Raw genomic sequence first — 23,283 nt, 5'->3', positions numbered from 1 at the left:
TTTTGCTTCTCACTTTGATTCTAGTATTATATTGAACGGTAAAGATATGAGGAGTCGTGTAGTGAGGACGTGAAAATGACTCTCAGGCTATTTCGAACATTCACTTTGCAAGTAATACACAAGAGATTTTATAACCAGTCACCTGTGAGGGTGAGGTTCGCTCCAAGCCCAACAGGTAAGGAATTTCCACCAATTTATTTGTCGATGTGAATTCAATGCAGATGTTTCAATTTATTTGATCGTAGGACAACTACACCTTGGGGGGCTGCGAACAGCTTTGTACAATTATTTATTCGCACGTCAGAATGGTGGATCCTTCATATTACGAATTGAAGATACAGATCAGCTGAGAGTGGAAGTTGGAGCAATGGAGAAGCTTCAAGAAGATCTGTTGTGGTCAGGAATTATTCCGGACGAGGGGCCAATGACAGGGGGACCTAAGGGCCCATATGTTCAATCAAAACGACTGGATCTTTATCGGTATGTCGTTGTGGGATTGTTATATGAGATATTCCACGTCCAATGAGCTAACGGCTCGCTGATAGCCTCTTGGAAATTGATCTCGACTTTTCCTACATTTGGGGGGCTAGAAAAATAATTCTTACCTTTATTTTTTGTGGATGAACCCCAGTGAACAAATTGAAAAGCTCTTGGAAAATGGTTCAGCCTATTATTGCTTTTGCTCAGAACGTAGATTGGAAATGCTGAGGAAAGAAGCTATGAAAGCAGGAGAAGTTCCGAAGTACGATAATCGATGTCGTCACCTGGAGAAAGAGGTTATTGCAAGTAAACTCAGTAGACAAGATCCCCATTGTATTAGGTTTAAGGTAAGAGGTTTATCAATTCATCTTAGTTCATTGATGTTACAAATGTTTTCTTCGTTTTACATCGACGCCCGGCCATCCCTCTGTTTCTCCTCTTCGTATTTACAGTCTATTCAATTACATTTCGTATATTTATCTATCAGTTACATTTAGTACTTTGTTTCTACTTTCCCTGACGAGGTTTTTTGTTGCGCGGCCCGAATTTCGGCACTTTTCGATATTTAGATTATGTCAGATTAGAATAACATACAAGTCTCAGATAATCTAACTGTCCGCCTTCAATTACTATTCATAATACCGGTCTTCAACAGCTTACAGACAAACCAAAGCCTTTTCACGATCTAGTTTATGGTGATGTATCAATAAGCCAGGGAGAAGGTGACCCAGTGGTTATTAAATCCGATGGTTTTCCCACCTATCATTTTGCAAATGTTGTTGATGATCATTTCATGGAAATATCACATGTTTTGCGAGGTATTGAATGGCAGATATCGACACCAAAACACTTGGAAATGTACCAGTGAGTAAAGAATCGAAAGCCATACGTTTAGAAAAATTTAATTTTTGAAGGAACAAAGTGCGTTATTGTGAAAATTGGTTCACAATTTTTCCACTTTGCTTCTTAGTCACATTTCGAAATGAATTCTAGGGCGTTTGGTTGGACACCTCCTCAATTTGGGCACTTACCCCTCATTTTGAATGCCGATGGAACGAAATTGTCGAAGAGACAGGGTGATATAAAAGTCGAATCATTTCGGAAAGATGGAATTTTTCCATTGGCTTTATTAAATTATATTACATATGCCGGAGGAGGGTTCAGACGAACAGAAGGTTTCCAAGATGTATGTCATACATACGCGAATCTCATAAAACAGGTAATGTTTAAATTTGAAATTCGAGGAAGGGGTAAAAAGGATAGAGGATAACTGATGATTATTCTGCAGTTTGACATTAGTAAAATCAACACGAGTTCTTCCAAACTCCACCATGACAAGTTGATGGAATTCAACAAATTAGAACTCTCTAATTTACTCGATGACACAAATAACATGGGATTTTTGGTACGAAAACTACAAGATATGGTTTTGGAAGCGTTCCCAGACAGGTAAGTTAGCCATTAACTTCTTCTGAATTAATACATATCGCTTAGCAATGTCCGATCCTTTCAAAAAGTAAATAAATCATCTACTGTTTTAAAAAATGACAAGTTTTCCTTGCATGAATATATTTTTTCATTTCAGGCGAAACGATGGCAGCTTACAACTCGATGACCATCACATGATCACAATATTGGAGTGGGCTAGGGATAGGATAACCAAACTGACTGATTTGATATCGAAAGATCTAGCTTTCTTATGGGTTGCTCCAAGATTATCGAAGGCCATTGAAGATCCTGAAATTCTAGGTAAAATTTGATGAGACGTCATTGAAAGATCCGAAATTATGACGAAAACATTATCTTGAATCTGAAAATAATCTTTTGGTCTCTGTACAGCATCACTGCGGACGCTATATACTGAATTACAAAATTGGGAGAGAAGTAATTTCGAGAGGCATCAACTGAATGACTACTTAAAAAAATTCGCGAACGACAATGGATTGAAATTTCCTGCATTTATGAAATCATTGCGAACGGTTCTCAGCGGACTACAGGTAATCACCAGCTTTGAAAAATCATTGGAGTAAATTATTCCGTATAAATTAACAGAGTCCTTTTTGCAGCATGGTCCAAGTGTGGCTGAAATGATGGAGATACTGGGAAAAGATAAAACATTAGATCGTTTGAAACATTGTCACAGTCACTGACTATAGTCAATAAACATCTGTTTTCAAAGAGTCAATTTATTTAATAATTAACATTTTTTCCTTTGCCATTTTCTAAAATTAGTAGAGTGCGTCAGTGATTTAATTGTTTGATTATCTTATCAATGTTAAATAGATCGCAATGATCATAATTCGAGCAACAATGGGATAGAACGAAGCACGAAAATTAACCAAACAATTGAATTCAATTGAGTACATACCCCCCTTATCTTTCTCCAAACGAAAACAAAATGGAATACTAAGAATAATATTGATTATCACAGAATTCCCAAATTTAAATCATCGCTCCGAGAGAATCTTGTCAGTCTAATATATGGTGAGAGTCTAACTCTGAAATACCTATTATTTATTCATCTCACATTAGTTTTTTGTTTACTGTTTAATGCTCTGTTCATTAATTTTTGGCTACCTTTCTATACGGATTTTTTTATAATCATTTTGAGACCTAGAAAACGGAAATTCAGGTTCACTACATAATCGTCACGAAGAGGTGTATCCTAGAGTTTGCAGTTATACAATTTTTTTTTTCTAAACAATCGTCAATCGTAATGTGAACACAATTTATGTTGAAAAAATTTCATTGCATTCATTAGTGTCCAAAATGTTCTATGGGCTTTCTCAAATTTATATGCTATTCAGTCAAATAAATCCACTATGTAGTAGAGAACGTGAAATGTTCAATTATATTTTATAAGTGCTAATTCAATAGTTCAATCAATCTATCAACTTAAAAACACATCTCACATCAACTTGGTGAGAGCTCACACACTAAAAATTACAAGAATCGAAAATTCGTTGATGGAAAAAATCTATAACTAGTAACAATTTTATGAGGAGGAAGAGGTATAATTGTCAACGCATAGTCACCAGATTCACTATAAGATGATACACGAGATAATAAAACAAATGGCTGTGTGTGCCGTTGGAATGAAACTTCCGCATTTTCTAATGAAATTACAATGTAGCAATGATCACCGGTGATTTGAGGCTCATTCATCAAAAAACTAGTGACTTTCGTCATTCTGTTTTTTTTCGTTTGTTTTTCTTGAAAATGTAACAGTTGGAACATTCCATAACAGTTATCAAGGTATTAGAGAAAAATATATGTACAAACATTTTTGCCAGCTCTTTTTCTGATTTCAGGAGCTGTTTAATTTTGATTCTAATGACCACTCTAATTCACGAATACGAGGGAACTTGTATATTTCTTTCTCGTACATTTTTTTAATCTGAGATAGTTCGTTGTGGAAGAAAATTGGAAAACATTGTAGTCACACGGTTCAGCAATAGTCGGTCGTATGTTGGGGGGGAATTGACAGATTTGAGTAACAACAAAATGTAGAAATGAATACGCAAGTTCCCGATTAATGGAAAAGGCAAGAAACGCCGCATATAGCGACTCCGACAAAATGACATTTTTTCTTAGACATCTTGAATTATTACACCAGTATTCGACAGAAAAATGCAGTTATTCTCTACATTTGTTACTTCCATTAATTTTTCATGGGACTGCAATAATATTTATTTGTATACCATCACCGAAAGTATCATTTTATGAACTCTTTTTGATTTTGTGGCCTATTAAGGTACCCGTTGAACGAAACTCTACGCAATTAATTGTTAAATCATTAATTCTTGTAGAATTTTCTTCTTTGTAATAGTTGTCTGGAAAGCTCATCTTTCAGGGCGGTTTAGTGAATGGAAAACTTTCTTTTCGGGAGGAGGTACAAAGGTGTACAGATTTTACAAATCGCCAAAATAATGTAGAAAAATACATTTGAAAAAATAATTCTAATGAAATAATTTTGTCAAAAATAAAACATGTGAAATAACAAATCCTTCGAATCGGAAATTACGATAATAGGAACATCCTCGAAATGAAATTGTTGTTTCAAGGTATTTTGTCCCGGAGTCCATCAAGTGGTCAGCACTTAAAACTGAAGACTGCTCCACTACACGCCCCAAAAGTGACCTGGTCACGTATTACAAAAAATAGAGGATATCCCAATATATTATTTCGTATTGCGTTCTGTTAAAAGACCCGTAATTATAGCAGCGTTTATCGTCTGCGTGTTTGTCATTCGTTGGCCAATTTTTCTTATGTGTTCCATTGAACATAGATATTGTTAAGTTTAAATGATCTTATTTATTCTTGAGTCCCGCGAGATACTTCATTTAATTCGTTTGATAATATCCGTTTCATGGTTTCATTGTACGTTTAATAGGTAATGATCTATTTTCAATTTTCTTGATGGGAGGATTTTCAATATTATTTCCCGCTTTGTCAATCTCTTGCGATGCAAATGGATAAATGGGTAGTTAGAACTTTACCGGGAATTTTCCCAATGACAATATTTCGTCTGTGACGACATCAAGGACACTTCAAAGTGGTTGAAGAATGAGTTGGAAGGTGTTTGGATTAATGAAATTGCATCGAGAGAGGAATTGTACTTGACTTTGATAATCATCAAAGTTCCACAACTGCATGCATTCGTTGTTCTCCCGTATTCGTCGATCTTACAGTTATTAAGTACTCGTGAGGAATTGATCATAAGTAAAACAAGTGAATTGACTAATCTACAGTAGAGTTTCAATACACGAGCATGCGCCCGTATGCATTCACTTAAAAAAATATGAAATCCCCCTTCGTATTCAGTTTATTTTTCTGCATTCGATTTCGAACTTTAGTATTATTATTTAGGAGAAAATTGTGTTTTTTAGAAGTAGATTGTGTTTTTGCAATGTCTCTATGATTGAATTTTCCATCCGAATTATGATAAAAGGAATGTAGATTCAAATATTTTCAGAAGAGACAAATGAATTTGCAATGAATTATGTTAAATTCAACTGGGAAAATGCATATGCTTGCAATTTTACTTCAAAAGATATTGTAGATGATAAACTATAACTTATATCAGATTAATTTATCACAGGATTTGTTCAGCAATAACAGGATATTCCCCGATAAAAATGTCTTTATTGTGATGGGATTTTAATATGTCGTAAAAACCGAAATTATATTTCTGTCTCGCGTGAATTTCTACCTCATCGAATAACATTCAGTATCGCATTTTCCATTTTTCAGAATTGCGGATGGAAAAACGATTTTTTAAAAGTTTCCGTGTCCACGAAAGAATAGGACGAGTTTGGAGGTCTTAGGGTATTTGTACAGAGAATTACCCGACTAGAGATTCGTAAAAAAAGACTAAAGTCTATAACAACTGTTCTGCAACAGGATCGCTTCCATTTCTTTCCGTTGTATATTTATGGAAAAATGAAAGTAACCACCTCGCAGAACCTACAGTAGTATTTTACACACAACATAAATTATCAAATATCACTTTTTCGTAAATGTGAAAAATTGAAGTGATTTGATAGAATTAGGGAGCAAATAGAAAACAGTAGATCGCAAATAGTCAAAAGAGAGATGAAAAAAGTCTTCAAAAGACCATCTACTAATTAGAGAGTATTTTTTTTTAATACTTATTTAGATATTATGATTTTGCTGTGCAAAAAAATTCTATATAGATATAATAGAAGATATTCAAGAGAATGTCAATTGAACAAGAAATAATTAATGTTCCCGTCCAAATGGGATCACTAGCCCTCTAACACTCATAAGACATGACTCCTTTGGCATTGCACAGTGTTCCGTGGCTTATTGACGTTAGAAGATTGAATAAAAATTGAAATACATCAAACAGTAAAGGGATGTATACCTATCTCACTCAAGGCCGTTTTTAAATATGACTACCAATGAAAAGTTCATAGTCGTTGACAAAAGTGTCTAATACTGTTCCTGGTTCTCATTGGAGACATGACCTCCTTCGAGTTTGTAATTATGGTAACGAAAAATATTGGAAAACTTTGAATTCCACTATTTTTCATCTTTGAAAGTTCCAACACAGCCTTGATCTTGCATATTCTGTTCGAATTCGTTATTCGAATATTAATTAAAACATTGAAGAGAGCAATGAGTGAAAAAGTATTAAATTTAGTTATTCAGGTCGTTGATAGCTTGAAGTATACGTTTGACGTGACCAATTTTGATAATTCCAAGTTCCTTGAGGTCTCGCCGGGCAAGAGATAGTAATTCCCTTCCACGTATGTCATGAGATATGAATTGTTCGGTGTACTCGCCAAGTTGGAGGTTCTCCAACCAAATACATACATCCTGCACACTCCATGCTGTCACTTGATCCCGGGCTGGATGACTTCCACCACTATTGCCACCCGAACGGCGGAACTTCAACCAAAACAAACCTCGATGACGATTCTTTCTATCACCCTGTGAATTTTACATATCCATTTTGTTAATTTTCTTTAGACAGGAATATATCGTATTCGGGCCCAAGCTCATCAATGATCAATTGGGACAAGAACTGAGTAATCAAATGAAATAAAAAGATACGGGGAAAATTTGTCGCAATGATTGGGTTGAATGATCATTATTTAAGATGAAATACCACACGCTTTCCAAATTCCTATACAATATTAATTTTGTTAATACAATAATGTGTATATTACAAGTGCAGTACTCAATTGTGATGATGCGTGTGCAATGTATCGACTTGAGAAGCGTGTATGTGCAATACCGTGATTAATGTAATGGAATAATTGGGGGAATTCATTAAATTATGACATCGATTCACTATTCAATATGTTAATCATCTATACAATAAAGATATTGTGCCACTCTGTCATCGGCGAACCTATTGATAAATTGATGAACGGGCAGATTGAAGCACAGGTGCATTCAATGACCCCTTTCATTTCCAGGGGAGGACGGGACAAAATGAGACATATTCGATAGTCAATCACTAGGAGTCTGGACTTCTTATGGTTATTTAATATCTAGAATATATTTTTAACGAAAAACATTGGTACTACTCGTTCCAAAGAGCCCCAATAATATTGCCTGATGTCAAAGATGATTCGACATAGACGTAGCCAGATTCGAAAGGAAAATACGAGGAATACAGAGGCTCAAGGATATCAGGACAACGTTCTGGTTCGACAATAAGCGACGCAGTCATTCGCCACATTCCCATGCGCAACATATTGAAGTGTACGAAATTATCCCAACGATGTGGGTCAAGTCAACATATATCAGAACTCCCTATGTGAATCATCACGAAAAATCGAAAATATCAGTTCTGCCTCGAATATTTCTATAAATCGTTACATTCAGAGGGAAGCAATGTATAATAGTGAAGTAATGGGTACGAAGGTAAGAAGGAAGAACTTTCTCCAACCAACCCCTGATTACTGTGATCCTTCACGTACCGGATGAATCAGCGAGCGATAAAATGGTGAGTACTTCCCCAAACATCATCACAGAATGTTAAAGACCATCTGCAATTTATCGCGCAAGCTGTATCGTCTACTTGAAGATTTTTTTCCACCAGAGTATTACCTAGTATATAACACGATGATGGAGAAAGATGACTTGAATATAAACTATGCCTCGGTTGCGACACTTTTCCGATTATTCTCCTGCTAGAGCTGCAAACAGTCCACGTTCTATTGATTCATCAAATGACCAATAAAATTCCCAGCGCCTCATTTTTTTCTATAGATAGAGTTTTATGTTTAGATGAACTTTTCCTGGTGACATTTCGTGCTCTGAATAGTGCGTCTATGAACTAAATAGAAAATAAACATGTTTTATGATATTTCTTGAAATTATCATCGAAACGATCACTTCTATTGAAATACCTAGACCTAAGTTTTGTCGAAAAACGGAATTTATTAAGTTACCTTAAAATCCGCGAAATTGTATCAGTTCTCTTCCACCAATTATTCAATTTTAATTTTTTTTAATTTGATAGAAAATATTATAAATGTCACAGGGATCATTACGTGCAAGGGTCAAAGGTAGGAACCGTTGAAAGGGAAGTAATCTCAAGGTCCAACGACATTGAGCACAAACGCAAATGCAGGAATAAGGGCAATTACAAGGTTCCCACGATTATGGGCCAAACTAAAAGTTAGGGAGAAAACGTAAATACCGAGGCTACACATATGAACCAATAAAATATGCGATGTAAATTACTTTAGATCATACAAATAAATCTAAATTTCTGAAAAACAGGGCAAGTCAAAAACAGAAAACGGCAAATATCTGCGGGCAGTTAAGACCTGCAAATAAAGTTTTACCTTGGGTAGTGATGATCGTTTCGTTGATAATCATCAAAAAATCAATAACACATGCTTCTGTTCATATTTTATTCACACACCCCCGGCGCAAAACGCAAAATTTTATCTAGAATATCGGATTTATACTGAAAACCCTGTGAATAAAAAGATATTGGTCATCAGGATTTAAATTGGTCAATGAACCAGTTTCCCAACAACTATGTGGGGGCTATTTACAGCAATATGGTGGAAAAATCGTCTAGTTACTGTTGCAAATTCATTGCTATCGGTGGGAATTAACGGGAGACATTCAGAAAATGTATTGAAAATTTCGGGATATCGTGGAAAAATAAAAATGGACAAATTGCAAGGTTTGAACTGAACAACTTTACCTTCAACCTAGCCTTATGACCGTTCCAAGTAATGCAATACTCGTATCAATTTGTGGATGATGAAATCCAGCGATTTCCAGATGCAGCAGAAATTTGAAAAACACGTATATAGGGTTGTCTCACCAACAGGGTTTGAAATAATTCTGCGAGGTATTGAAGCCTCAGAAGTAGGAAGGTTTTCAATATTGATCATTGGGCCTCCAACGATAGCTGACTTCTTCAGGGACTATCTTCAGAAGTCATCCCCAGAAATTGCATTTCGATCATGGAGTGACTCTCAAAATACTGCGAGTTTTTTTAGGACACACAAACACAAAGACAGAAAATCAGGAAACGATTTAAATTGTCAGTGGTAGCCAAGATCTACGATGTACATAGGGACCAATGAATCTCTCAGTCAAAGTGATTATCCAAAGGGTCTGGTAATAAATCGCTGGGATAAATCCTGAATGGAGCGATTTTTTTCAAAATAAAAATGCCGTGAATCCAGTGTCATCCTCTTTACGAGGATCTCAATACTTGGTAGCCTCGCACTTCGCTCATGTCATGTGCGAATTGGATATACATGAATATATCGTGTACATGGGGAAGCCTGGGAACAAGGATATGACATATTCAATGTGTCTTCGAATGAGCTCCCCCGTCACACCAAATGTCTCTTAATAATTTGCACGAGCAATTTAATCAGTTTTGTAAAGCCGCTTTTCACTCACACAGAACGTGGTGTGACCGAAAGTTCTTGTCAGAATGTTGTTCAAGCTTTGTCACACCATTTAACTACTCAATTCATACATTAACACCCATAAACATGCTCGTCTGGGGGGTCATAATAAATTATTTTCTCGTAAAAATACTAATTTTCTCTCAGATGAGGTTTTTTGCGACATTCAGCGATTCTGTGTAGGGAGCAGGGGAAATCCTTGAAAGGGACAATATCAACGCAACTTTTCATCAACTTGTCGGACAATACAAAATGCGGTTGGACTCTCTAGGGCGTGCTAGCTACGCAATTAAGACTTTTGAGGGATGACTTGAAATGACGAAAGGGTGGGGCCGCTATACCTAGAACTATTATTCTCTATTGCTACAAAGCATTCTGATTTGTTAGAGCGTATTACCGGTGGTAGGATTGAGTACTCAGTTAATCCAATCAAATTCCAGGGCATAGAACAATTTGTATTAATTATATCATTGATTCAATGGGAATTATATTTGTTTCTAAGGCGAATGGGTGTTAAAAAATGCGAATGCTCTATTAATCGCTGATAATATATTGTCATAATTATCACTTTAGAAATTTTGCTTGGATGGAATTAATTTGACGAGAATATTTTTTCTGCATACTAGGATGATTGAGTTAATTAGATGCGATTTTAGTGCTCTAACCATCTACTTGGATATTCGTACAAATAAACATCATAATGGGATCGGACCCCTTTTTACTTCAAATATAAAAATATCCATAAAATCTCAATGTAAGAATTTAAAAATCTTCCAAAACCTCTAAATCAAAAAGATAATGTACCTGATCATCTGATGGAATATTTTGGAGGTACACCATACCCGTGCCAGCCTCATCGAATACGCACTTGCGCAATTCATGTTCCATCATTGCTAATGCCTGTGACAACTTGTTCTCCAGATCCTCGCGTAACCTCTGCAATGGTAAAGGAATTTCGGTTACATATTGCAATTCCCCATAGAACAAAATATTTATGGCTCTCAATTGATTTACCAGTTTGTGGGCTTTATCTCGTAGTAGCTCACACGATTCTTCATATAATTGTCGCGCATTGGATACCACTTCCGTGACGACTGGTCTTAAACTTGGCTGTTAATGAAGAAACGTTAATTAATCGTTTGAATTCCCTCAGATATCTCTTCAAATACTCACCCCCTCAAGAATTTTTCCATCAGGATGGACTTTCTCTAAACTATGAGCAGTTCTGTCAGCAATTTGATAAAGATCGGGCTCCAGACTCGGATGAGAAATTATCAACAATTTTACCCATTTTACCAGTGTAGTGACAACCTCAATGAATCCAAGGAGAATGTTGAATTCCTCTTCGTACAATTGTATCGGTTTACTGTCTATTGTCAGTCGACGTGAATTGGAACGAGACCTCGATGGGTTACTCAGAGTTGACGTTGATTGTGATGCTGTTGTTGTATTATTACTCCTCTGTTTTTCCTCCCACGTTTTCAAGGACGTCTCAAGTGCACGATTCCTATACAGCATCTGCATACGATTCTTATGAATAATTCTGATGATACCAGGTTGTTGAATCCACGCCTCCCCATCGACCTGAATTGGAACTCCCTCATCTCCTAAAATATTAATTTGCACAGTTTGGCATTGTGCTATACGGTGATGTTGTAAATTAATGAGCCTGGAGGCAGCCATTTGGACTGATCCAAACACAGCAACAACCTCAAGAATTCTATCGTCAAATGAGGGAGCCAAAAACAAATCCCCTTCTTTTGTGCCACCCCAAAAATTCGTTCCACCCATAAAGCTAGGAATATTTAGGACAACAATGCCCTGCAATGAGGGCAAAGGAATTCGTTGTCCATCACACTCAAGTTGTACTCTTTGTTCAAGATTTTTATACGTCTTCTGAAGCCATTGTTTTGATCCAAGTACACCATACCACATATAATTTTTCGCCCTAGATCTGCACTTTTCGGGATGCTCTTCTCGTTTCTGATGGAAATCTAGACTGATCTTTGCATCGATGCCAATACCAAAATAGTTGTTCATAACGCAACGTTCAAAATAGCCCTCCATTAGGGTCTCATCCGGATCCATTAAGGGTGAAACAGCCGCACAAAGAGCATCAGCATTCGCCAGAAGGGCTTGACTTATTAATCCAGCTCCACCACTCACATTCGGCCACATTGGAAGTCTCACGAGGGGATTTATTATTGGCAATTTCTTCACGTCTTCGGTTTTATCTACTGATGACGCTCGATCATGACGGAGACTCATACTTGATCCACCAAACCTGGACGCTGTAGCTGCTAATGAAACAACCTCAGAAGCTTTTAATAAGCTTCCGCTACTTATTCGACGTGTCGCTTGTGGGGAGAAACCGAGTTCTGGTAATTCTACACTCAAACGCTCCATACTACATCTGCTGAGTCTTCGCAATTTGGAAGGATGATCTTCAGCGTGACTTTCAATTGACATGGATGGGCTTGGTGGATCAACTATAACGCTTATTGCTGGAGGAAAGTTTGGAGAGGATTTCTCGGGCGGTCCCGAGTCTGAGGTCACTTTGAAGCAACACACTGGGCTCAATAAATCTGTCTTCCCATCCAATAATTGCTCACTACCTTTCTGATCCTAAAAATCAATGATTGGAATGAATAGTTCATGCTTTTATTTGTTTAATTCAGTGATGAAGTTGTGAAAAAGGTCAAGTCGCCTCGGCTTTTAGTCTCGGATGCGGGGACTTGAATTCTTTTCTAACTTCATTACTAAATTGAATAGTCACATTTCTCACTTACGTCCTTCACTAACGAGGAAACATAACGACAAGGCCTTTTGAAGGATCTTCTCGCAATATCATTGCCCTCAACAAATTGTGCCAAGCTGCAATATTTCTTTGGCTTATCAGCAACGGTCTCGATACATTCCCGAACTGAATCATACTTTTCACCCAACATTGTGCTCATTAAATCCTGTCCCAGGGAACTGAGATCATCGATTATACTTTCCGAATTTTGTAGCTCCGAAAGCTCCGGTGAATCAATATGTCCCATATCAGGACTCTCCGAGAGTTTTGTTGAATCCAATATATCACTGTCTATGTGTCCTGAAAAGTGTCAGACAAATTATCCGCATACACAAAATTTTCCAAAAACTACGAATACGTTACTACTGAAGATTGAGATGAATCATTTCCTCACCAATTTCACTTTCACTGTGTTTAACGGTGAAGCTCTTTGAGTCTAGTGTATCAGAAACAATACTGTCTGAACTGGCAATACTATTGCTACCACTGCTTTTTGAATTTTCAGTTCTAGTTGCATGATCAGTTCTATGGATTAATGACATGTTTGTAGAATTGGGAGAATCCGAATCTGGTGATATCACTACATCTTGAATTGTAGTGTCATCGGATTTGGAAGTTGTATCTAATGTTGTGCTTGTTACGGTTATTTGATTATCTGTAGGAGTTTCTAACTGTGACTGTTCGGACTGTTGCTCTGCTACCACTTCCATGGCACGTTGAACCGTGATAATATCCGCTGGTGTTGAGAACTGAAAAACCCTGAAATCACAATTATTTTTTATACGATGAATAGTGATCAAAATGTATTACTCCAAATTAAAGATCCGCAATAATCTCAACTTAAGGGTAAGAATAAATTATCGTTAATATCATAAACTTAATTGAAATGTTTGACTGGATCTTACCCTGGACTGGTATTGGAACTATTTCGTCGGCTATCGGCAAATCCATCCGGTGCCGGTAATGTCACCATATCTTCAACTTGCGAATCTCTCCGCAAATCCGGCATAGGACTGAGAGAAACTAAATTTCGCATAGGACTCGTACAGGGAGAAACGTCACTACTTTCAGATGATATAGGTGTTGGTATAAGAAACATGCTGCTATCACTTGGAGTGCATTTGGACTCCAAGTAATCGGGCTCCATTCTGATTGTAGGGGTGTTATCCTCGGAAATTGCTGTCATATTACCATGTTTATTAAATACTTTGATAGATGAATTCTTCTGCTCATCAATAAACAATTCGGCGTGCTCAGCTAGTTGTCGTATCGCTCGTTTCAGGCTATTTACTTTTGACAATATTCGATCTTGCTCGAACGTATCGCGAATCTTTCTCACACGCTTTAAATTCGTCATATCTTTCTCTGGCTTCTCAAGTGAGCCTTTCTCAAACTCGCCCATTGGTGAGAATGGATCCGATCCGAGGATTCTATCATCTCGCTCTTCATCGTTGTTGGCTGACATATTTTCATTATTAATTATTTGAAGCAATTGATCCATCTCATGCTCAAGTATTCGGCATTTTTCGCACAATATCTGGTCGCCCATTTGAAGATTAGCTTCCAGCAATTTGGTAGCAAAATCTTTCACGGTTTCACGGAGTACACTGCAAAATAATGCAGTTACAAATATGTATAATTAAAGCGGATCTGGGATATTAGCTCCAGAACGGTGGTAGACAATAGAAATAAATTAATTTTCTTCTTCAAAGCGCAAATTATTCTTCAGGTCTAACGATCAAAATTACATTTTGCCATATCGATTTTTTCTCAATTAATCTACTGTCCTAGATCTGTAAATGCAGATTCCCATGTTCATTTAATTACTTCTATTAAGAAAATTCCTGTGTAATCTATCGTACTAAAAAAAGTACAAGCATATAAATTAAGTCAGCCCCATAGGCCACTTCATGCGTAATATTTTTCCCTCATTGGTCAATGTATTCGATGCAGGGAATTCAAATACGACGCGCGACTCATGCGAACAGTCTCATTATACTTAATCGAAGGGAACTTACTTGGCGCTGGATATCATTATCGTGTCCTGATTAGACTGTATCATATTTGTTAAATGTGATATGACATTATTCTCATACTGATGAACTATTGAGACGCTCAATACTGGTTTAGACTGATTAGGTGACATTTTCTGACACGGAAGGGAAATACTTCGTTGAAAGCTCATAATACTCCATCGATCCAACATTTTAGTGCCTGCTTTTTCATACTTTTCTAATAACTGTGGTAGATGGGTGTCATCATCGCAAGATGCTCCCCAACCGAGAACTCTGGCGAGATCATTTCCCGTACCCAACGGAAGTACACCCACTTGACACTGTTTCTGTTGGGAAAATAATGCCGATATCAACGTTATGGGCAGAGAAATGTGAGCGTCACAGTGTGATAAAAGATACTGCCATATGAGAAAGGCAATGAAATAAAGATAACGAAAGTCATCCACCTGAATTATTTACTGAAATTATATTCATGCGAAATAAGAATGTACATAACAGCCAGAGGTAGAAAATGTATCTCCACTAGCTGAATAACATTTTGGCAGAGAGCAGGAATAACCAGGGCAGGGCAGTTTTACAAATATGCTAATTAGGAGCGTTGAGCAATAATAATGAACCTGATTTTATTCGATCCCAACTGACTGGGAAATTGCGATAAAGTTACACAATTAACGATATTATTATTGATGATTCATCCGGTCGACTGTGACATTAAAGGTGTGCATCAACCGAGAAAATTATCTGTCCAAAGATTAGTCACAATCAGAACACCATGCATGATAGAAATTAGGGAGAGGGGGTTAGAGAACAGCGAAGATTTCAGCGAACAGCGTGTTAAGGAAGAAGAAGAGAAGACTAAAAGAGAATTGCATGGTGAAAAAATAATGGAAGTCAAGGGATTAAACGATGCGGAATTACTACAGTTACTCACGTGCATTCCTAACCGATCGATCTCCGAAAGGACCCAACCAACAGACCCATCTCCACTGCAGACCAGAATCCGGAACGGGTCGAAATGCCGAAAGAGTCTTAGCCTGTTCATTATATTCCACTTAATGTTATGTAATAAACACAACATACGCAATTCGATAAACAATTGTAACATTCAATGAGAGGGATTTTCTCCATCATTAGTTAAGGAATGATTGGGAATTGCCGCAAATGGGGAGGGGTTAATATTGGGGCCTGCATGCACGTTGATAAAGCTCCCCTGTTATCCAATAGCAATTGTATAAAAGGACTGGAGTGACGGACAATTTGTAGGATTACTTAGAAATGTGTAAAATTCTCCTATCGAGTCACTAGGTTTCGCACCATTGGTGATTACGTTTGCTGCCGATGAAAATGAATTGAAACATCATGCTTTAGGGAATATTCTATGCGGCGAGAAAAGGGGAAGATGTCAAAGGGCGTGTCTAGCTTACCCCGATCCCGGTCCTCCTTTAATCAAATCGAAAACTTGCGCAGGATTCAATAATTGCTTGAATCGCCTTAAAAATTTCATTCCTTGATTGTCACCCGATTTACTGTTGACGAATACTAATAATGGACTACATCCTACTGGTCTAACCGCTTCCCAAGCCTCATCACTACCTATTAAGGAATAACGGGATGTAAATAGAATGAAGCATTGAAACTTATGGCTTTCACGGTCTCTCGGCTTACCAATACTGTGCAATGCCGTTGGAGGTACAACACTGAGCTTCGAAGGACCCAACGGACATTCGGGATAAAATAATGGCCGACACGCTGTGTGAACCGTTGCTCTGCACCATAAACATCTCCAATCTTGTAGTCTAAGGAATTTTTCCAGAGTTCAGTAATGCGGGCAATCATTTTTCATATTTCACGATTATTAAATATATGCGAAGCTAGGGGTGCAGATGAGAAATAGAGGAGATGTCATTTAGAAGAGATCGTCCGGCTCGACAGTGCTAAGAATGTTTATGTTGTTGTCGACCGAGGCGATCTAAATGAAAAATCTTCCTAAATGAAGTCTCGTTTAAATCTCGTGTGCACAGCTGCGCAGTTATTTCTCACCTGAGAACGGAACCGCATGTTTTATCACACACGGAACACTTGGAAGATACTGGTAAATTTCCTTCCAGCCACTGGTGAGGCATTTGAATATTCTGCGTTCGAAAATGAAGGGAGAATATCAATCATTGGATATTCGGGGGGGCTTAGGGAAAACCAAAAATCATCCCCCTAATTGTTCAATATTTCAATTCAGCTTTCTTAGTTAACTTACGGTATCCAAATATTAATATTAATATTTTCATGAATTTTTAAGTATTCGGAATCTCCACTAAGGAGCTTTTAACTCCCCTTTTGCTGTTATAATACAGATATCAAACTTTGAAGCTCGTAAGCTTCTGAACGTGAAACTCAAGAGTTCACTCTCTCATAGAACAAATTTATGCAAATGTTTTCTTTTCTTATTATGAATGATAAAGCACTCTTCAGTGGTGTTTAAAATCCTCTTCATTAACTAAAATAATGACTGGTATTATATTGAATTTTAGAGGCAGCTAAAAGGATTAAAATATAAACGATGAATGAATATTTTGTTTGATAAATACAAACCCCATCGTGATCTTCTATGATGTCTTTTCCTATTGATGCTAGGGTGGTCCACTTGCAGTTATTAATTGCTTTGGTACTGCATCTCTTGTGTACTTTATATTTACACACCTCACAACTGAGTCCATGCGAAGTAACACCTACACTCAAAAGTAAACCAGTTAAAAGTTGACTCTTATGAGTGAAAACTGACACGATATAAATCTGGTTTCTCTCACCATAGAGTGCATCTCGGCATACATTGCAGTAGGTGGGCCTGGCATGAGTTGTAGCATACCAGTGATGTTCACCACTGAGAAATTCAGTTGTTCCTTGCTCACCTTTTGCCCTACCTTCCCCTCCAGTTCTCGGGGCATTTAACCATTCCTCCATATCTTGTATCTTCTAACCACAAATAACAAACGAGGGATATGGTTTTATCACCTGCAAGGTCAAAACAAGGTACTCGAGAATTGTTAACAAATCGTGAGTCATATTGAACGTAACGCAAAGCCCTTTGAATTGTACAACCTAACCTATATCTCAAAATTTTTCATACATTCTTAAGTCATAGTGATCATTGATTTGACTACCTGGAATCGTGATCGTGGGCTCGATTCTTCAGGGAGGATCTGCGATGCCAGACCACCATTGTTTAATATATTAAATAGATCAACGTAATACATTCTATTTACTATGGTAATATTTTTTCCAGTGCAAGTCAACACAAATGAACTCAAATATAAGGCTCCACACGGTTGTAGGCTTCACTACGGGAGGGCCACGCTTCACTTGTATTGTTTATATAGGTAAGTATACGTTAATATCCGTTGACAAATACTTCAGTGACAATATATAGTAGCAAACAGATGGGATCAACTAATAATTGAATACCTCAGTGGCCACCAAATGCTGATGAATTATTAATCAGCATGATGTATTGCTAACACCAGGATAATATGGGACCTGGAGCAAGGGCAATAGATACTCGGTTTTTATGAAAACATAGGGTTGCTAATAATTTCTCAAATTTATACTGAATAAATAAGTTTTTTATGCTCTATGTTTTGTCATGAGGAAGTTCAATATGAGGATGCATTAGTTAATTCCCTTCAGATGTGTGGCCTTTGTGAAACAACAATTATTATGAAATAACGAGGAAGTGAGTAATACAAGTGAAAGGGTTTGAGGAGTCTCTGAAGCATTTCGAAAGAAAGTAGATGTGGAAAAATTTCAATACCTCTGAAAACGCAAAAAATTAAAAACTTAATTCGCCTCTTTAGCTCAGTGGTAGAGCACTGGTCTCGTAAACCAGGGGTCGTGAGTTCAAACCTCACAGGAGGCAGATGTTTTTTTCCATTTCGTTTAGATGGAGAAAAAAATATTGATTAAGTCACGTAGTGATTTTAGAATTTTGCTTCAATGATGATTATTCATTACTTTTATTTAGATTTCACAGGAAGAACTGAGAACGGAGCATCGAAAATATTTTGATAAAAAATAAAATTAAAAGGAAGAAAAAATTTTCAATCATCGTGAGGATTTTAGTGTCCCCTCAGTGATGGGATTTACTGCGAGGGTAGTTTGAGGTCATTTGGAAACCACAAGTTTAATAAAACTCGTATCTCTGAAGCTTTACTGCCGACTTATCAATCAACAAAGGACATTATATCCCCTTTTCTCTTTAATCCGAGGGTGATTTATGACTCACTTCAGTTTATTGATTGATAAGGTATTAACAACGCATGGGAGACTGATATTTTATCGGAATTTTCGTTTCCAAATAACTGTCTTGTATGTCTACTCCGCAGTTGGACACCGTCTCTATGAATGGCTGAGTTATTTCATGTCAAGTCGGTCAACCCTTGACCTTCCCATTCCTAAATTTAAACAGGTATTATTTAAATGATTGAGGAGTTTGACCAAGTATTTTTCGATTTTATCTTCAGGGCGTTCTACACCTATACATCATTTTTTTTAATAGTTCCCCTGCGATTTTTTAGGCTTTAAACTAAAATTGTTGTTTTTATTCCTTTTTACTAGACCGAAGAGTATCTGGCATTTATTTGGAAGCTGGCTACCCCTATGGAATTACTAGAAATAGCACATTTCTACCCTACGGAAGTAAAATCAAGGAATCGTGCGCACGTGCGGAATTATCACCCGAGCTGAAGACAAGGGTAGTAAGCACGTGGGTAAGGGTTCTTTATCCTATTTCCACTGGTTAGAACGATATTTTTTGCCAGGGCGTAGGCACAAGGCAGGAAACCGCACTGAAAATCAGCGTCAGTGCTGTATCCATTCTATGGTCCGAATGAAATTGAATCTGGGAAAAGAAATAACTGCCAGAAAATCGTTACAATAATAATAAAAATAATTTTTACAACATTAAATTTTCGTGGGCAATCACATTATTATGACATCAAACTGCTCCGCCCGTTATAATAAAGATCGATAAACCGTTCGCTCGTTTCCTGCGATTAAATTCAGCCATTCAGATTAAAATTAAAAATTTTGTTGTCCCCGTGAAAAAAATAGCTATTGCATTATTATCTCCGGTATCATCTAGTATTTAAGTGAGTAAACACCACTGTTTACATATGTTGAAACAGAATGGTAAAAAAAATACAATAATACCGAGGATTATAAAGCTTATTCTATATCTTTCGGAAATTTCAGGATCTTTTTCATTTATGTCGATCCTATTGCTTACTCTCCACGTCATACTCTCCATCACTTTTCCATTACACTCAATTTGGGATGGATAGGGATAAGAACGAAATCCAATCAAGCCCACAAATACCGTGTGCAATATTGACTAGCGTTAGGCACATGATAGCCCACCGACCCTAACGCAATTATCTTGATCCGTGGAGATTTCCTTGTCAATAACCGGCTAACACACACAATCCCTTTCTCTCACATATGCATAGAGCGGAAGAGCTGTTCCCCTAAATGTCTTCCAATAAATTAATGATTTTATTGAGGGATTTCTTTAAGCTGACTTTGCGCTTATGTTGGGGCGAAAAATTGTATTTACCACGAGAGGTAAAATATAAGACCCTTACTCATGAAGTGACCACCCTTACTTTGGTCATTCTTGTAGGCGAGCACGACTCTATTATTTCTCCCCAGATTAAAAGTTCACTATTCTCTATGTGCAGAACATTGACTTTGATGCTGTCTCAACGGAAAACATGTTTAGTCCATTTAAATGACTTATTACTCTTACTAGTTACTTGAAAGAAGAATTTTGGAGAGAGTTCCCTAATTAATTTAAATTTCTGCTAATAGATGTTCAGCGTTCAGATACATTAAGAGCTCTGCGAAATCGGAAATTTCATTATGCCCTCTGAATCGCATTAACCCTCACTCTCCTCAAAATTCAACAATATATTAGAATTTCTTATATATACACAGAGATGATTTATTCGCTGAAGAATTTCGTAGATGCCAGAGGGAATATTTTCCTTCTTTTTTTTCTATGCCATTCACGTGTCACTGATGGATTAAACGATATAAAAGTGGCCCTTCGCTGATAACCCAACAAAAAAACCCTCTGAATCTTCCTAAAGGACACGAGGACAAGCGTAGAGGAGTGAGATTTTTCTCGTCATCATGATGATGCAACCAATTTCCAACATATCAAGATAGAACAAAGTGTGTCCATTTAAAAGACCTACTCAATCCTCCCTTGTCAGATATGTGATCTTGACTTCTCCGAGGCTTGTGTCATTTTAAAAAAGAACGACGATGCAAAGAATAAAAGGCCGCTATCATGATAAAAGACATGTAATACATAAATTTTCAACTCACCACAAACTTCTTATATCCTACGAGGACAAAACGTTGTAGACATAAACAACTTCAAACAGCACTTGTACTTTTTAACTCTAACAAGGTATTACGAATGTATCTGGGAAATTCTATATTAAGTGATTGTCGAATGTGGAACTTTTTGAATAATGTACTTCCTAATACTCCTTTCCTCAATATCAATTAGTCTAATTGTTTGGAAATAGATGAGTCAGGGTATATTGGGATGTTATCAACCGCAACCTAGTTTCCCTTAGTCATTCATAAAACAAATGAAAAAAAAATCCATCAAAGATAACGAACTTGTGCATAAACTTTCTGTTAATTACGACGAAGTATTTGAATGCACCGGGAGAACCCATAGAACCATGTGACGTATACGTCTTTCATTTGGGTCATGATTCGCCCGTGTGTGACCCAGACTCCCGCTGTCGTCATGAGGCCCACCAATGCGCACTCTCGTGACCCCGTGATTTTTACAAATCAAAATACTTCAAACTGATCGAAATTTATGTCTGACCAAACGCAATCGTAACTACTGATTTACATATATGTCTTTATCTATTTGTATTCTTGAAAACTGACGACCGCGCGTGTTACCCGATTAAATACTATCGTTAATTACAATATAATAATCCTACTAATAGAGAAAAAATTTAATAACTAGCTTTATCAAATAGACTTTTTAAAACAATCTCTAGTTGCCTGAGCCAATCAATTTTCTTCCGTTGAAAAATCTTTGATGTTTAATCTGTTATTCTGTTATCAGTGAAACAAACACTCGACGGACGAACCGCCTTGTCGAGCGGCTCCTGTGCGACTAGTGGATGCGTATCAGGACGTGAGCTAGTCAGCTTTGCTCCTGCTCCCCATTCCTCCCTCTTGCCCCGGTCGTCCCGTATCCCGTCCTTGTTATCATCGAGTTGGGCCACGAGGCAACTTCCAGAGGAGGATACTCTCGATAACTCTCGCACACCATCGGTGAACTTCGTAAGGCTAAACCGCAGTTGTATCGCTATACGTGAATTCCACCCCTTCTTTTCCATTACGGAATTCTATCTTTTTTTTTCCTCAGGCTCTTTCTTTTTTATAGGAAATCCGCCTTTCACCACCCTCTTCATCTTCCTCCCTTTGACTTTCTTCACGGATCGTATGAGCTCACGTATGGCTGGTGTTTTACACTGTTACACGGTACCCGTAGATGTCATCGTATTTTTTCTTCAACGGAAATCATTTTTATTTACTCTTATTTTATCTGGATTTTATTCCCCCCATAGCTGGAGGAGAAAATAAGACCACCATCGCCTACAAATCAGCTATTTATGTTCTCCTTCATCTTTCTATGCATATTTGCTTTTGTGACAGCTGGTATATATTGATTTTTTCTTGTTGCATAAACTTAAGCGAAAGCCATGAGTGTGTATTGTTATGTTAAACAATAAAAGCCTGTTGTACAAAAGGGAGGAAAAAGTCACTCCTTCGTGCACAGGATGGACATGCGCATTCATCGGGGTTTTAATCGATAGAATAAAGATTTCATTGTTCAGACGGTATATTTCTTTTCATACCACTCATTTCTATGGACAATTGTTGTTAATGATCAGGTGTAATTTTGTCGAGCATGTGATATAGCTACGCACGCAATGACGGATATTCATGAGTTTTTTCGAGCTCGCGGAGAAATGATTGGCTCATACATTGGTATTTTATTTATACTTAATTGGAAGGCAAATGTTAGGATGTTTAATTAACCAGGGAAAAAAGCTCTTTGGGGAGATTTGCGGGAATCGATGTCAAATACTATATAAAATGAAAATTTTCTGAAGAATTTTACTTTTCCGAGATAAAATACGGGACCATTTGGGATTTTTATTTCGGTGATGAACCTGAGAATTCGCTCGGCGTCTCGAATTTCCTTCCTTTATTCTTATAAATGGCGAATTAACTATTGCAATAAACTATTTAAAAGCAGCTCACTATTGCCAAAAATTGTAATTTACAAGTGGTTCATTGGTATATTATAATCTACTAAAGTCTTCCCTTTTTTCTATGTTTTCCACCCAAATTAACTGCAATCCACTAATTTTCTATCGTCTAGTCATAATTGAAATTTCCGCGCCAAGAATTGGTGTCGGACATGGCTGCCCCCTGAATGCGCACCAGTGAATTACGTGAATTGTGAGCAAAGAGGATA

The 23,283-nt window shown here is 37.2% G+C and overlaps 3 protein-coding genes and 1 non-coding gene across 15 annotated transcripts; 3 read left to right on the top strand and 1 right to left on the bottom strand.

Moving 5' to 3' along the window:
* Positions 1-33: 33 nt before the first annotated feature.
* LOC135162505 (nondiscriminating glutamyl-tRNA synthetase EARS2, mitochondrial) lies at positions 34-2,665 on the top strand. The gene is made up of 9 exons (XM_064121081.1): positions 34-175; positions 246-480; positions 632-827; positions 1,136-1,344; positions 1,474-1,699; positions 1,769-1,929; positions 2,066-2,229; positions 2,320-2,477; positions 2,547-2,665. The coding sequence occupies exons 1-9, from the start codon at positions 76-78 to the stop codon at positions 2,628-2,630; spliced, it is 1,533 nt and encodes a 510-aa protein (XP_063977151.1). The 5' UTR covers positions 34-75; the 3' UTR covers positions 2,631-2,665.
* On the bottom strand, positions 2,647-21,225 carry LOC135162492 (uncharacterized protein). Of its 7 annotated transcripts, XR_010298972.1 has the most exons (16): positions 17,513-17,694; positions 17,298-17,434; positions 16,752-16,843; positions 16,377-16,507; positions 16,136-16,304; positions 15,643-15,745; positions 14,715-15,037; positions 13,602-14,303; positions 13,091-13,455; positions 12,689-12,996; positions 11,073-12,524; positions 10,914-11,009; positions 10,704-10,835; positions 8,065-8,153; positions 7,935-8,003; positions 6,856-6,936 (listed from the first exon to the last, which is right to left on the bottom strand). XR_010298972.1 is itself a non-coding variant. In XM_064121045.1 (15 exons), exons 2-15 carry the CDS (start codon positions 17,664-17,666, stop codon positions 6,643-6,645), a joined length of 4,458 nt encoding a protein of 1,485 aa, XP_063977115.1. In that variant the 5' UTR covers positions 17,667-17,717; positions 21,090-21,225; the 3' UTR covers positions 2,647-6,642. The 7 variants fall into 7 exon arrangements, 5 of the variants coding, with proteins under 5 accessions (XP_063977115.1, XP_063977119.1, XP_063977118.1 ...); XM_064121045.1 differs by lacking the exons at positions 7,935-8,003; positions 8,065-8,153 and adding an exon at positions 21,090-21,225 and having other exon boundaries at positions 2,647-6,936; positions 17,513-17,717; XM_064121049.1 differs by lacking the exons at positions 7,935-8,003; positions 8,065-8,153 and adding an exon at positions 21,090-21,225 and having other exon boundaries at positions 2,647-6,936; positions 14,715-15,031; positions 17,513-17,717.
* Positions 17,470-23,266, top strand: LOC135162538 (uncharacterized). 6 transcript variants are annotated; one of them, XR_010298981.1, is made up of 5 exons: positions 17,470-17,735; positions 17,989-18,082; positions 18,724-19,167; positions 19,317-22,079; positions 22,183-23,266. XR_010298981.1 is itself a non-coding variant. In XM_064121137.1 (3 exons), exons 2-3 carry the CDS (start codon positions 18,004-18,006, stop codon positions 22,380-22,382), a joined length of 603 nt encoding a protein of 200 aa, XP_063977207.1. In that variant the 5' UTR covers positions 17,481-17,735; positions 17,989-18,003; the 3' UTR covers positions 22,383-23,266. The 6 variants fall into 6 exon arrangements, 2 of the variants coding, with proteins under 2 accessions (XP_063977207.1, XP_063977208.1); XR_010298982.1 differs by having other exon boundaries at positions 17,989-19,005; positions 19,085-19,167; XR_010298983.1 differs by lacking the exon at positions 18,724-19,167.
* Trnat-cgu (transfer RNA threonine (anticodon CGU)) lies at positions 18,547-18,618 on the top strand. Its single transcript has one exon. It is a non-coding gene; the product is annotated as a tRNA-Thr (tRNA).
* Positions 23,267-23,283: the final 17 nt, after the last annotated feature.

The sequence above is a fragment of the Diachasmimorpha longicaudata genome, chromosome 5 (assembly GCF_034640455.1).
Source record: "Diachasmimorpha longicaudata isolate KC_UGA_2023 chromosome 5, iyDiaLong2, whole genome shotgun sequence".
In the NCBI taxonomy this organism is placed as follows: Eukaryota; Metazoa; Arthropoda; class Insecta; order Hymenoptera; family Braconidae; genus Diachasmimorpha; species Diachasmimorpha longicaudata.
Note: the sequence above shows the minus strand (reverse complement) of the source record. Positions and strands in the feature narration are given on the sequence as shown.

What these genes read in the sequence shown, in the direction of transcription:
- LOC135162505 (XM_064121081.1), top strand. Translation starts at nt 76, where the DNA reads ATGACTCTCAGGCTATTTCGAACATTCACTTTGCAAGTAATACACAAG. An exon ending in AAACACTTGGAAATGTACCA is followed by an intron (nt 1,345 to 1,473) that starts GTGAGTAAAGAA and finishes AATGAATTCTAG; the next exon opens with GGCGTTTGGTTGGACACCTC. An exon ending in ACGCGAATCTCATAAAACAG is followed by an intron (nt 1,700 to 1,768) that starts GTAATGTTTAAA and finishes ATTATTCTGCAG; the next exon opens with TTTGACATTAGTAAAATCAA.
- LOC135162538 (XM_064121137.1), top strand. Translation starts at nt 18,004, where the DNA reads ATGAACTCAAATATAAGGCTCCACACGGTTGTAGGCTTCACTACGGGA. An exon ending in CACTTGTATTGTTTATATAG is followed by an intron (nt 18,083 to 21,858) that starts GTAAGTATACGT and finishes TTCTGTTATCAG; the next exon opens with TGAAACAAACACTCGACGGA.
- LOC135162492 (XM_064121045.1), bottom strand. Translation starts at nt 17,666, where the DNA reads ATGGAGGAATGGTTAAATGCCCCGAGAACTGGAGGGGAAGGTAGGGCA. An exon ending in TTTCCTCGTTAGTGAAGGAC is followed by an intron (nt 12,525 to 12,688) that starts GTAAGTGAGAAA and finishes ATTGATTTTTAG; the next exon opens with GATCAGAAAGGTAGTGAGCA. An exon ending in ATGGAAAAATTCTTGAGGGG is followed by an intron (nt 11,010 to 11,072) that starts GTGAGTATTTGA and finishes CTTCATTAACAG; the next exon opens with CCAAGTTTAAGACCAGTCGT.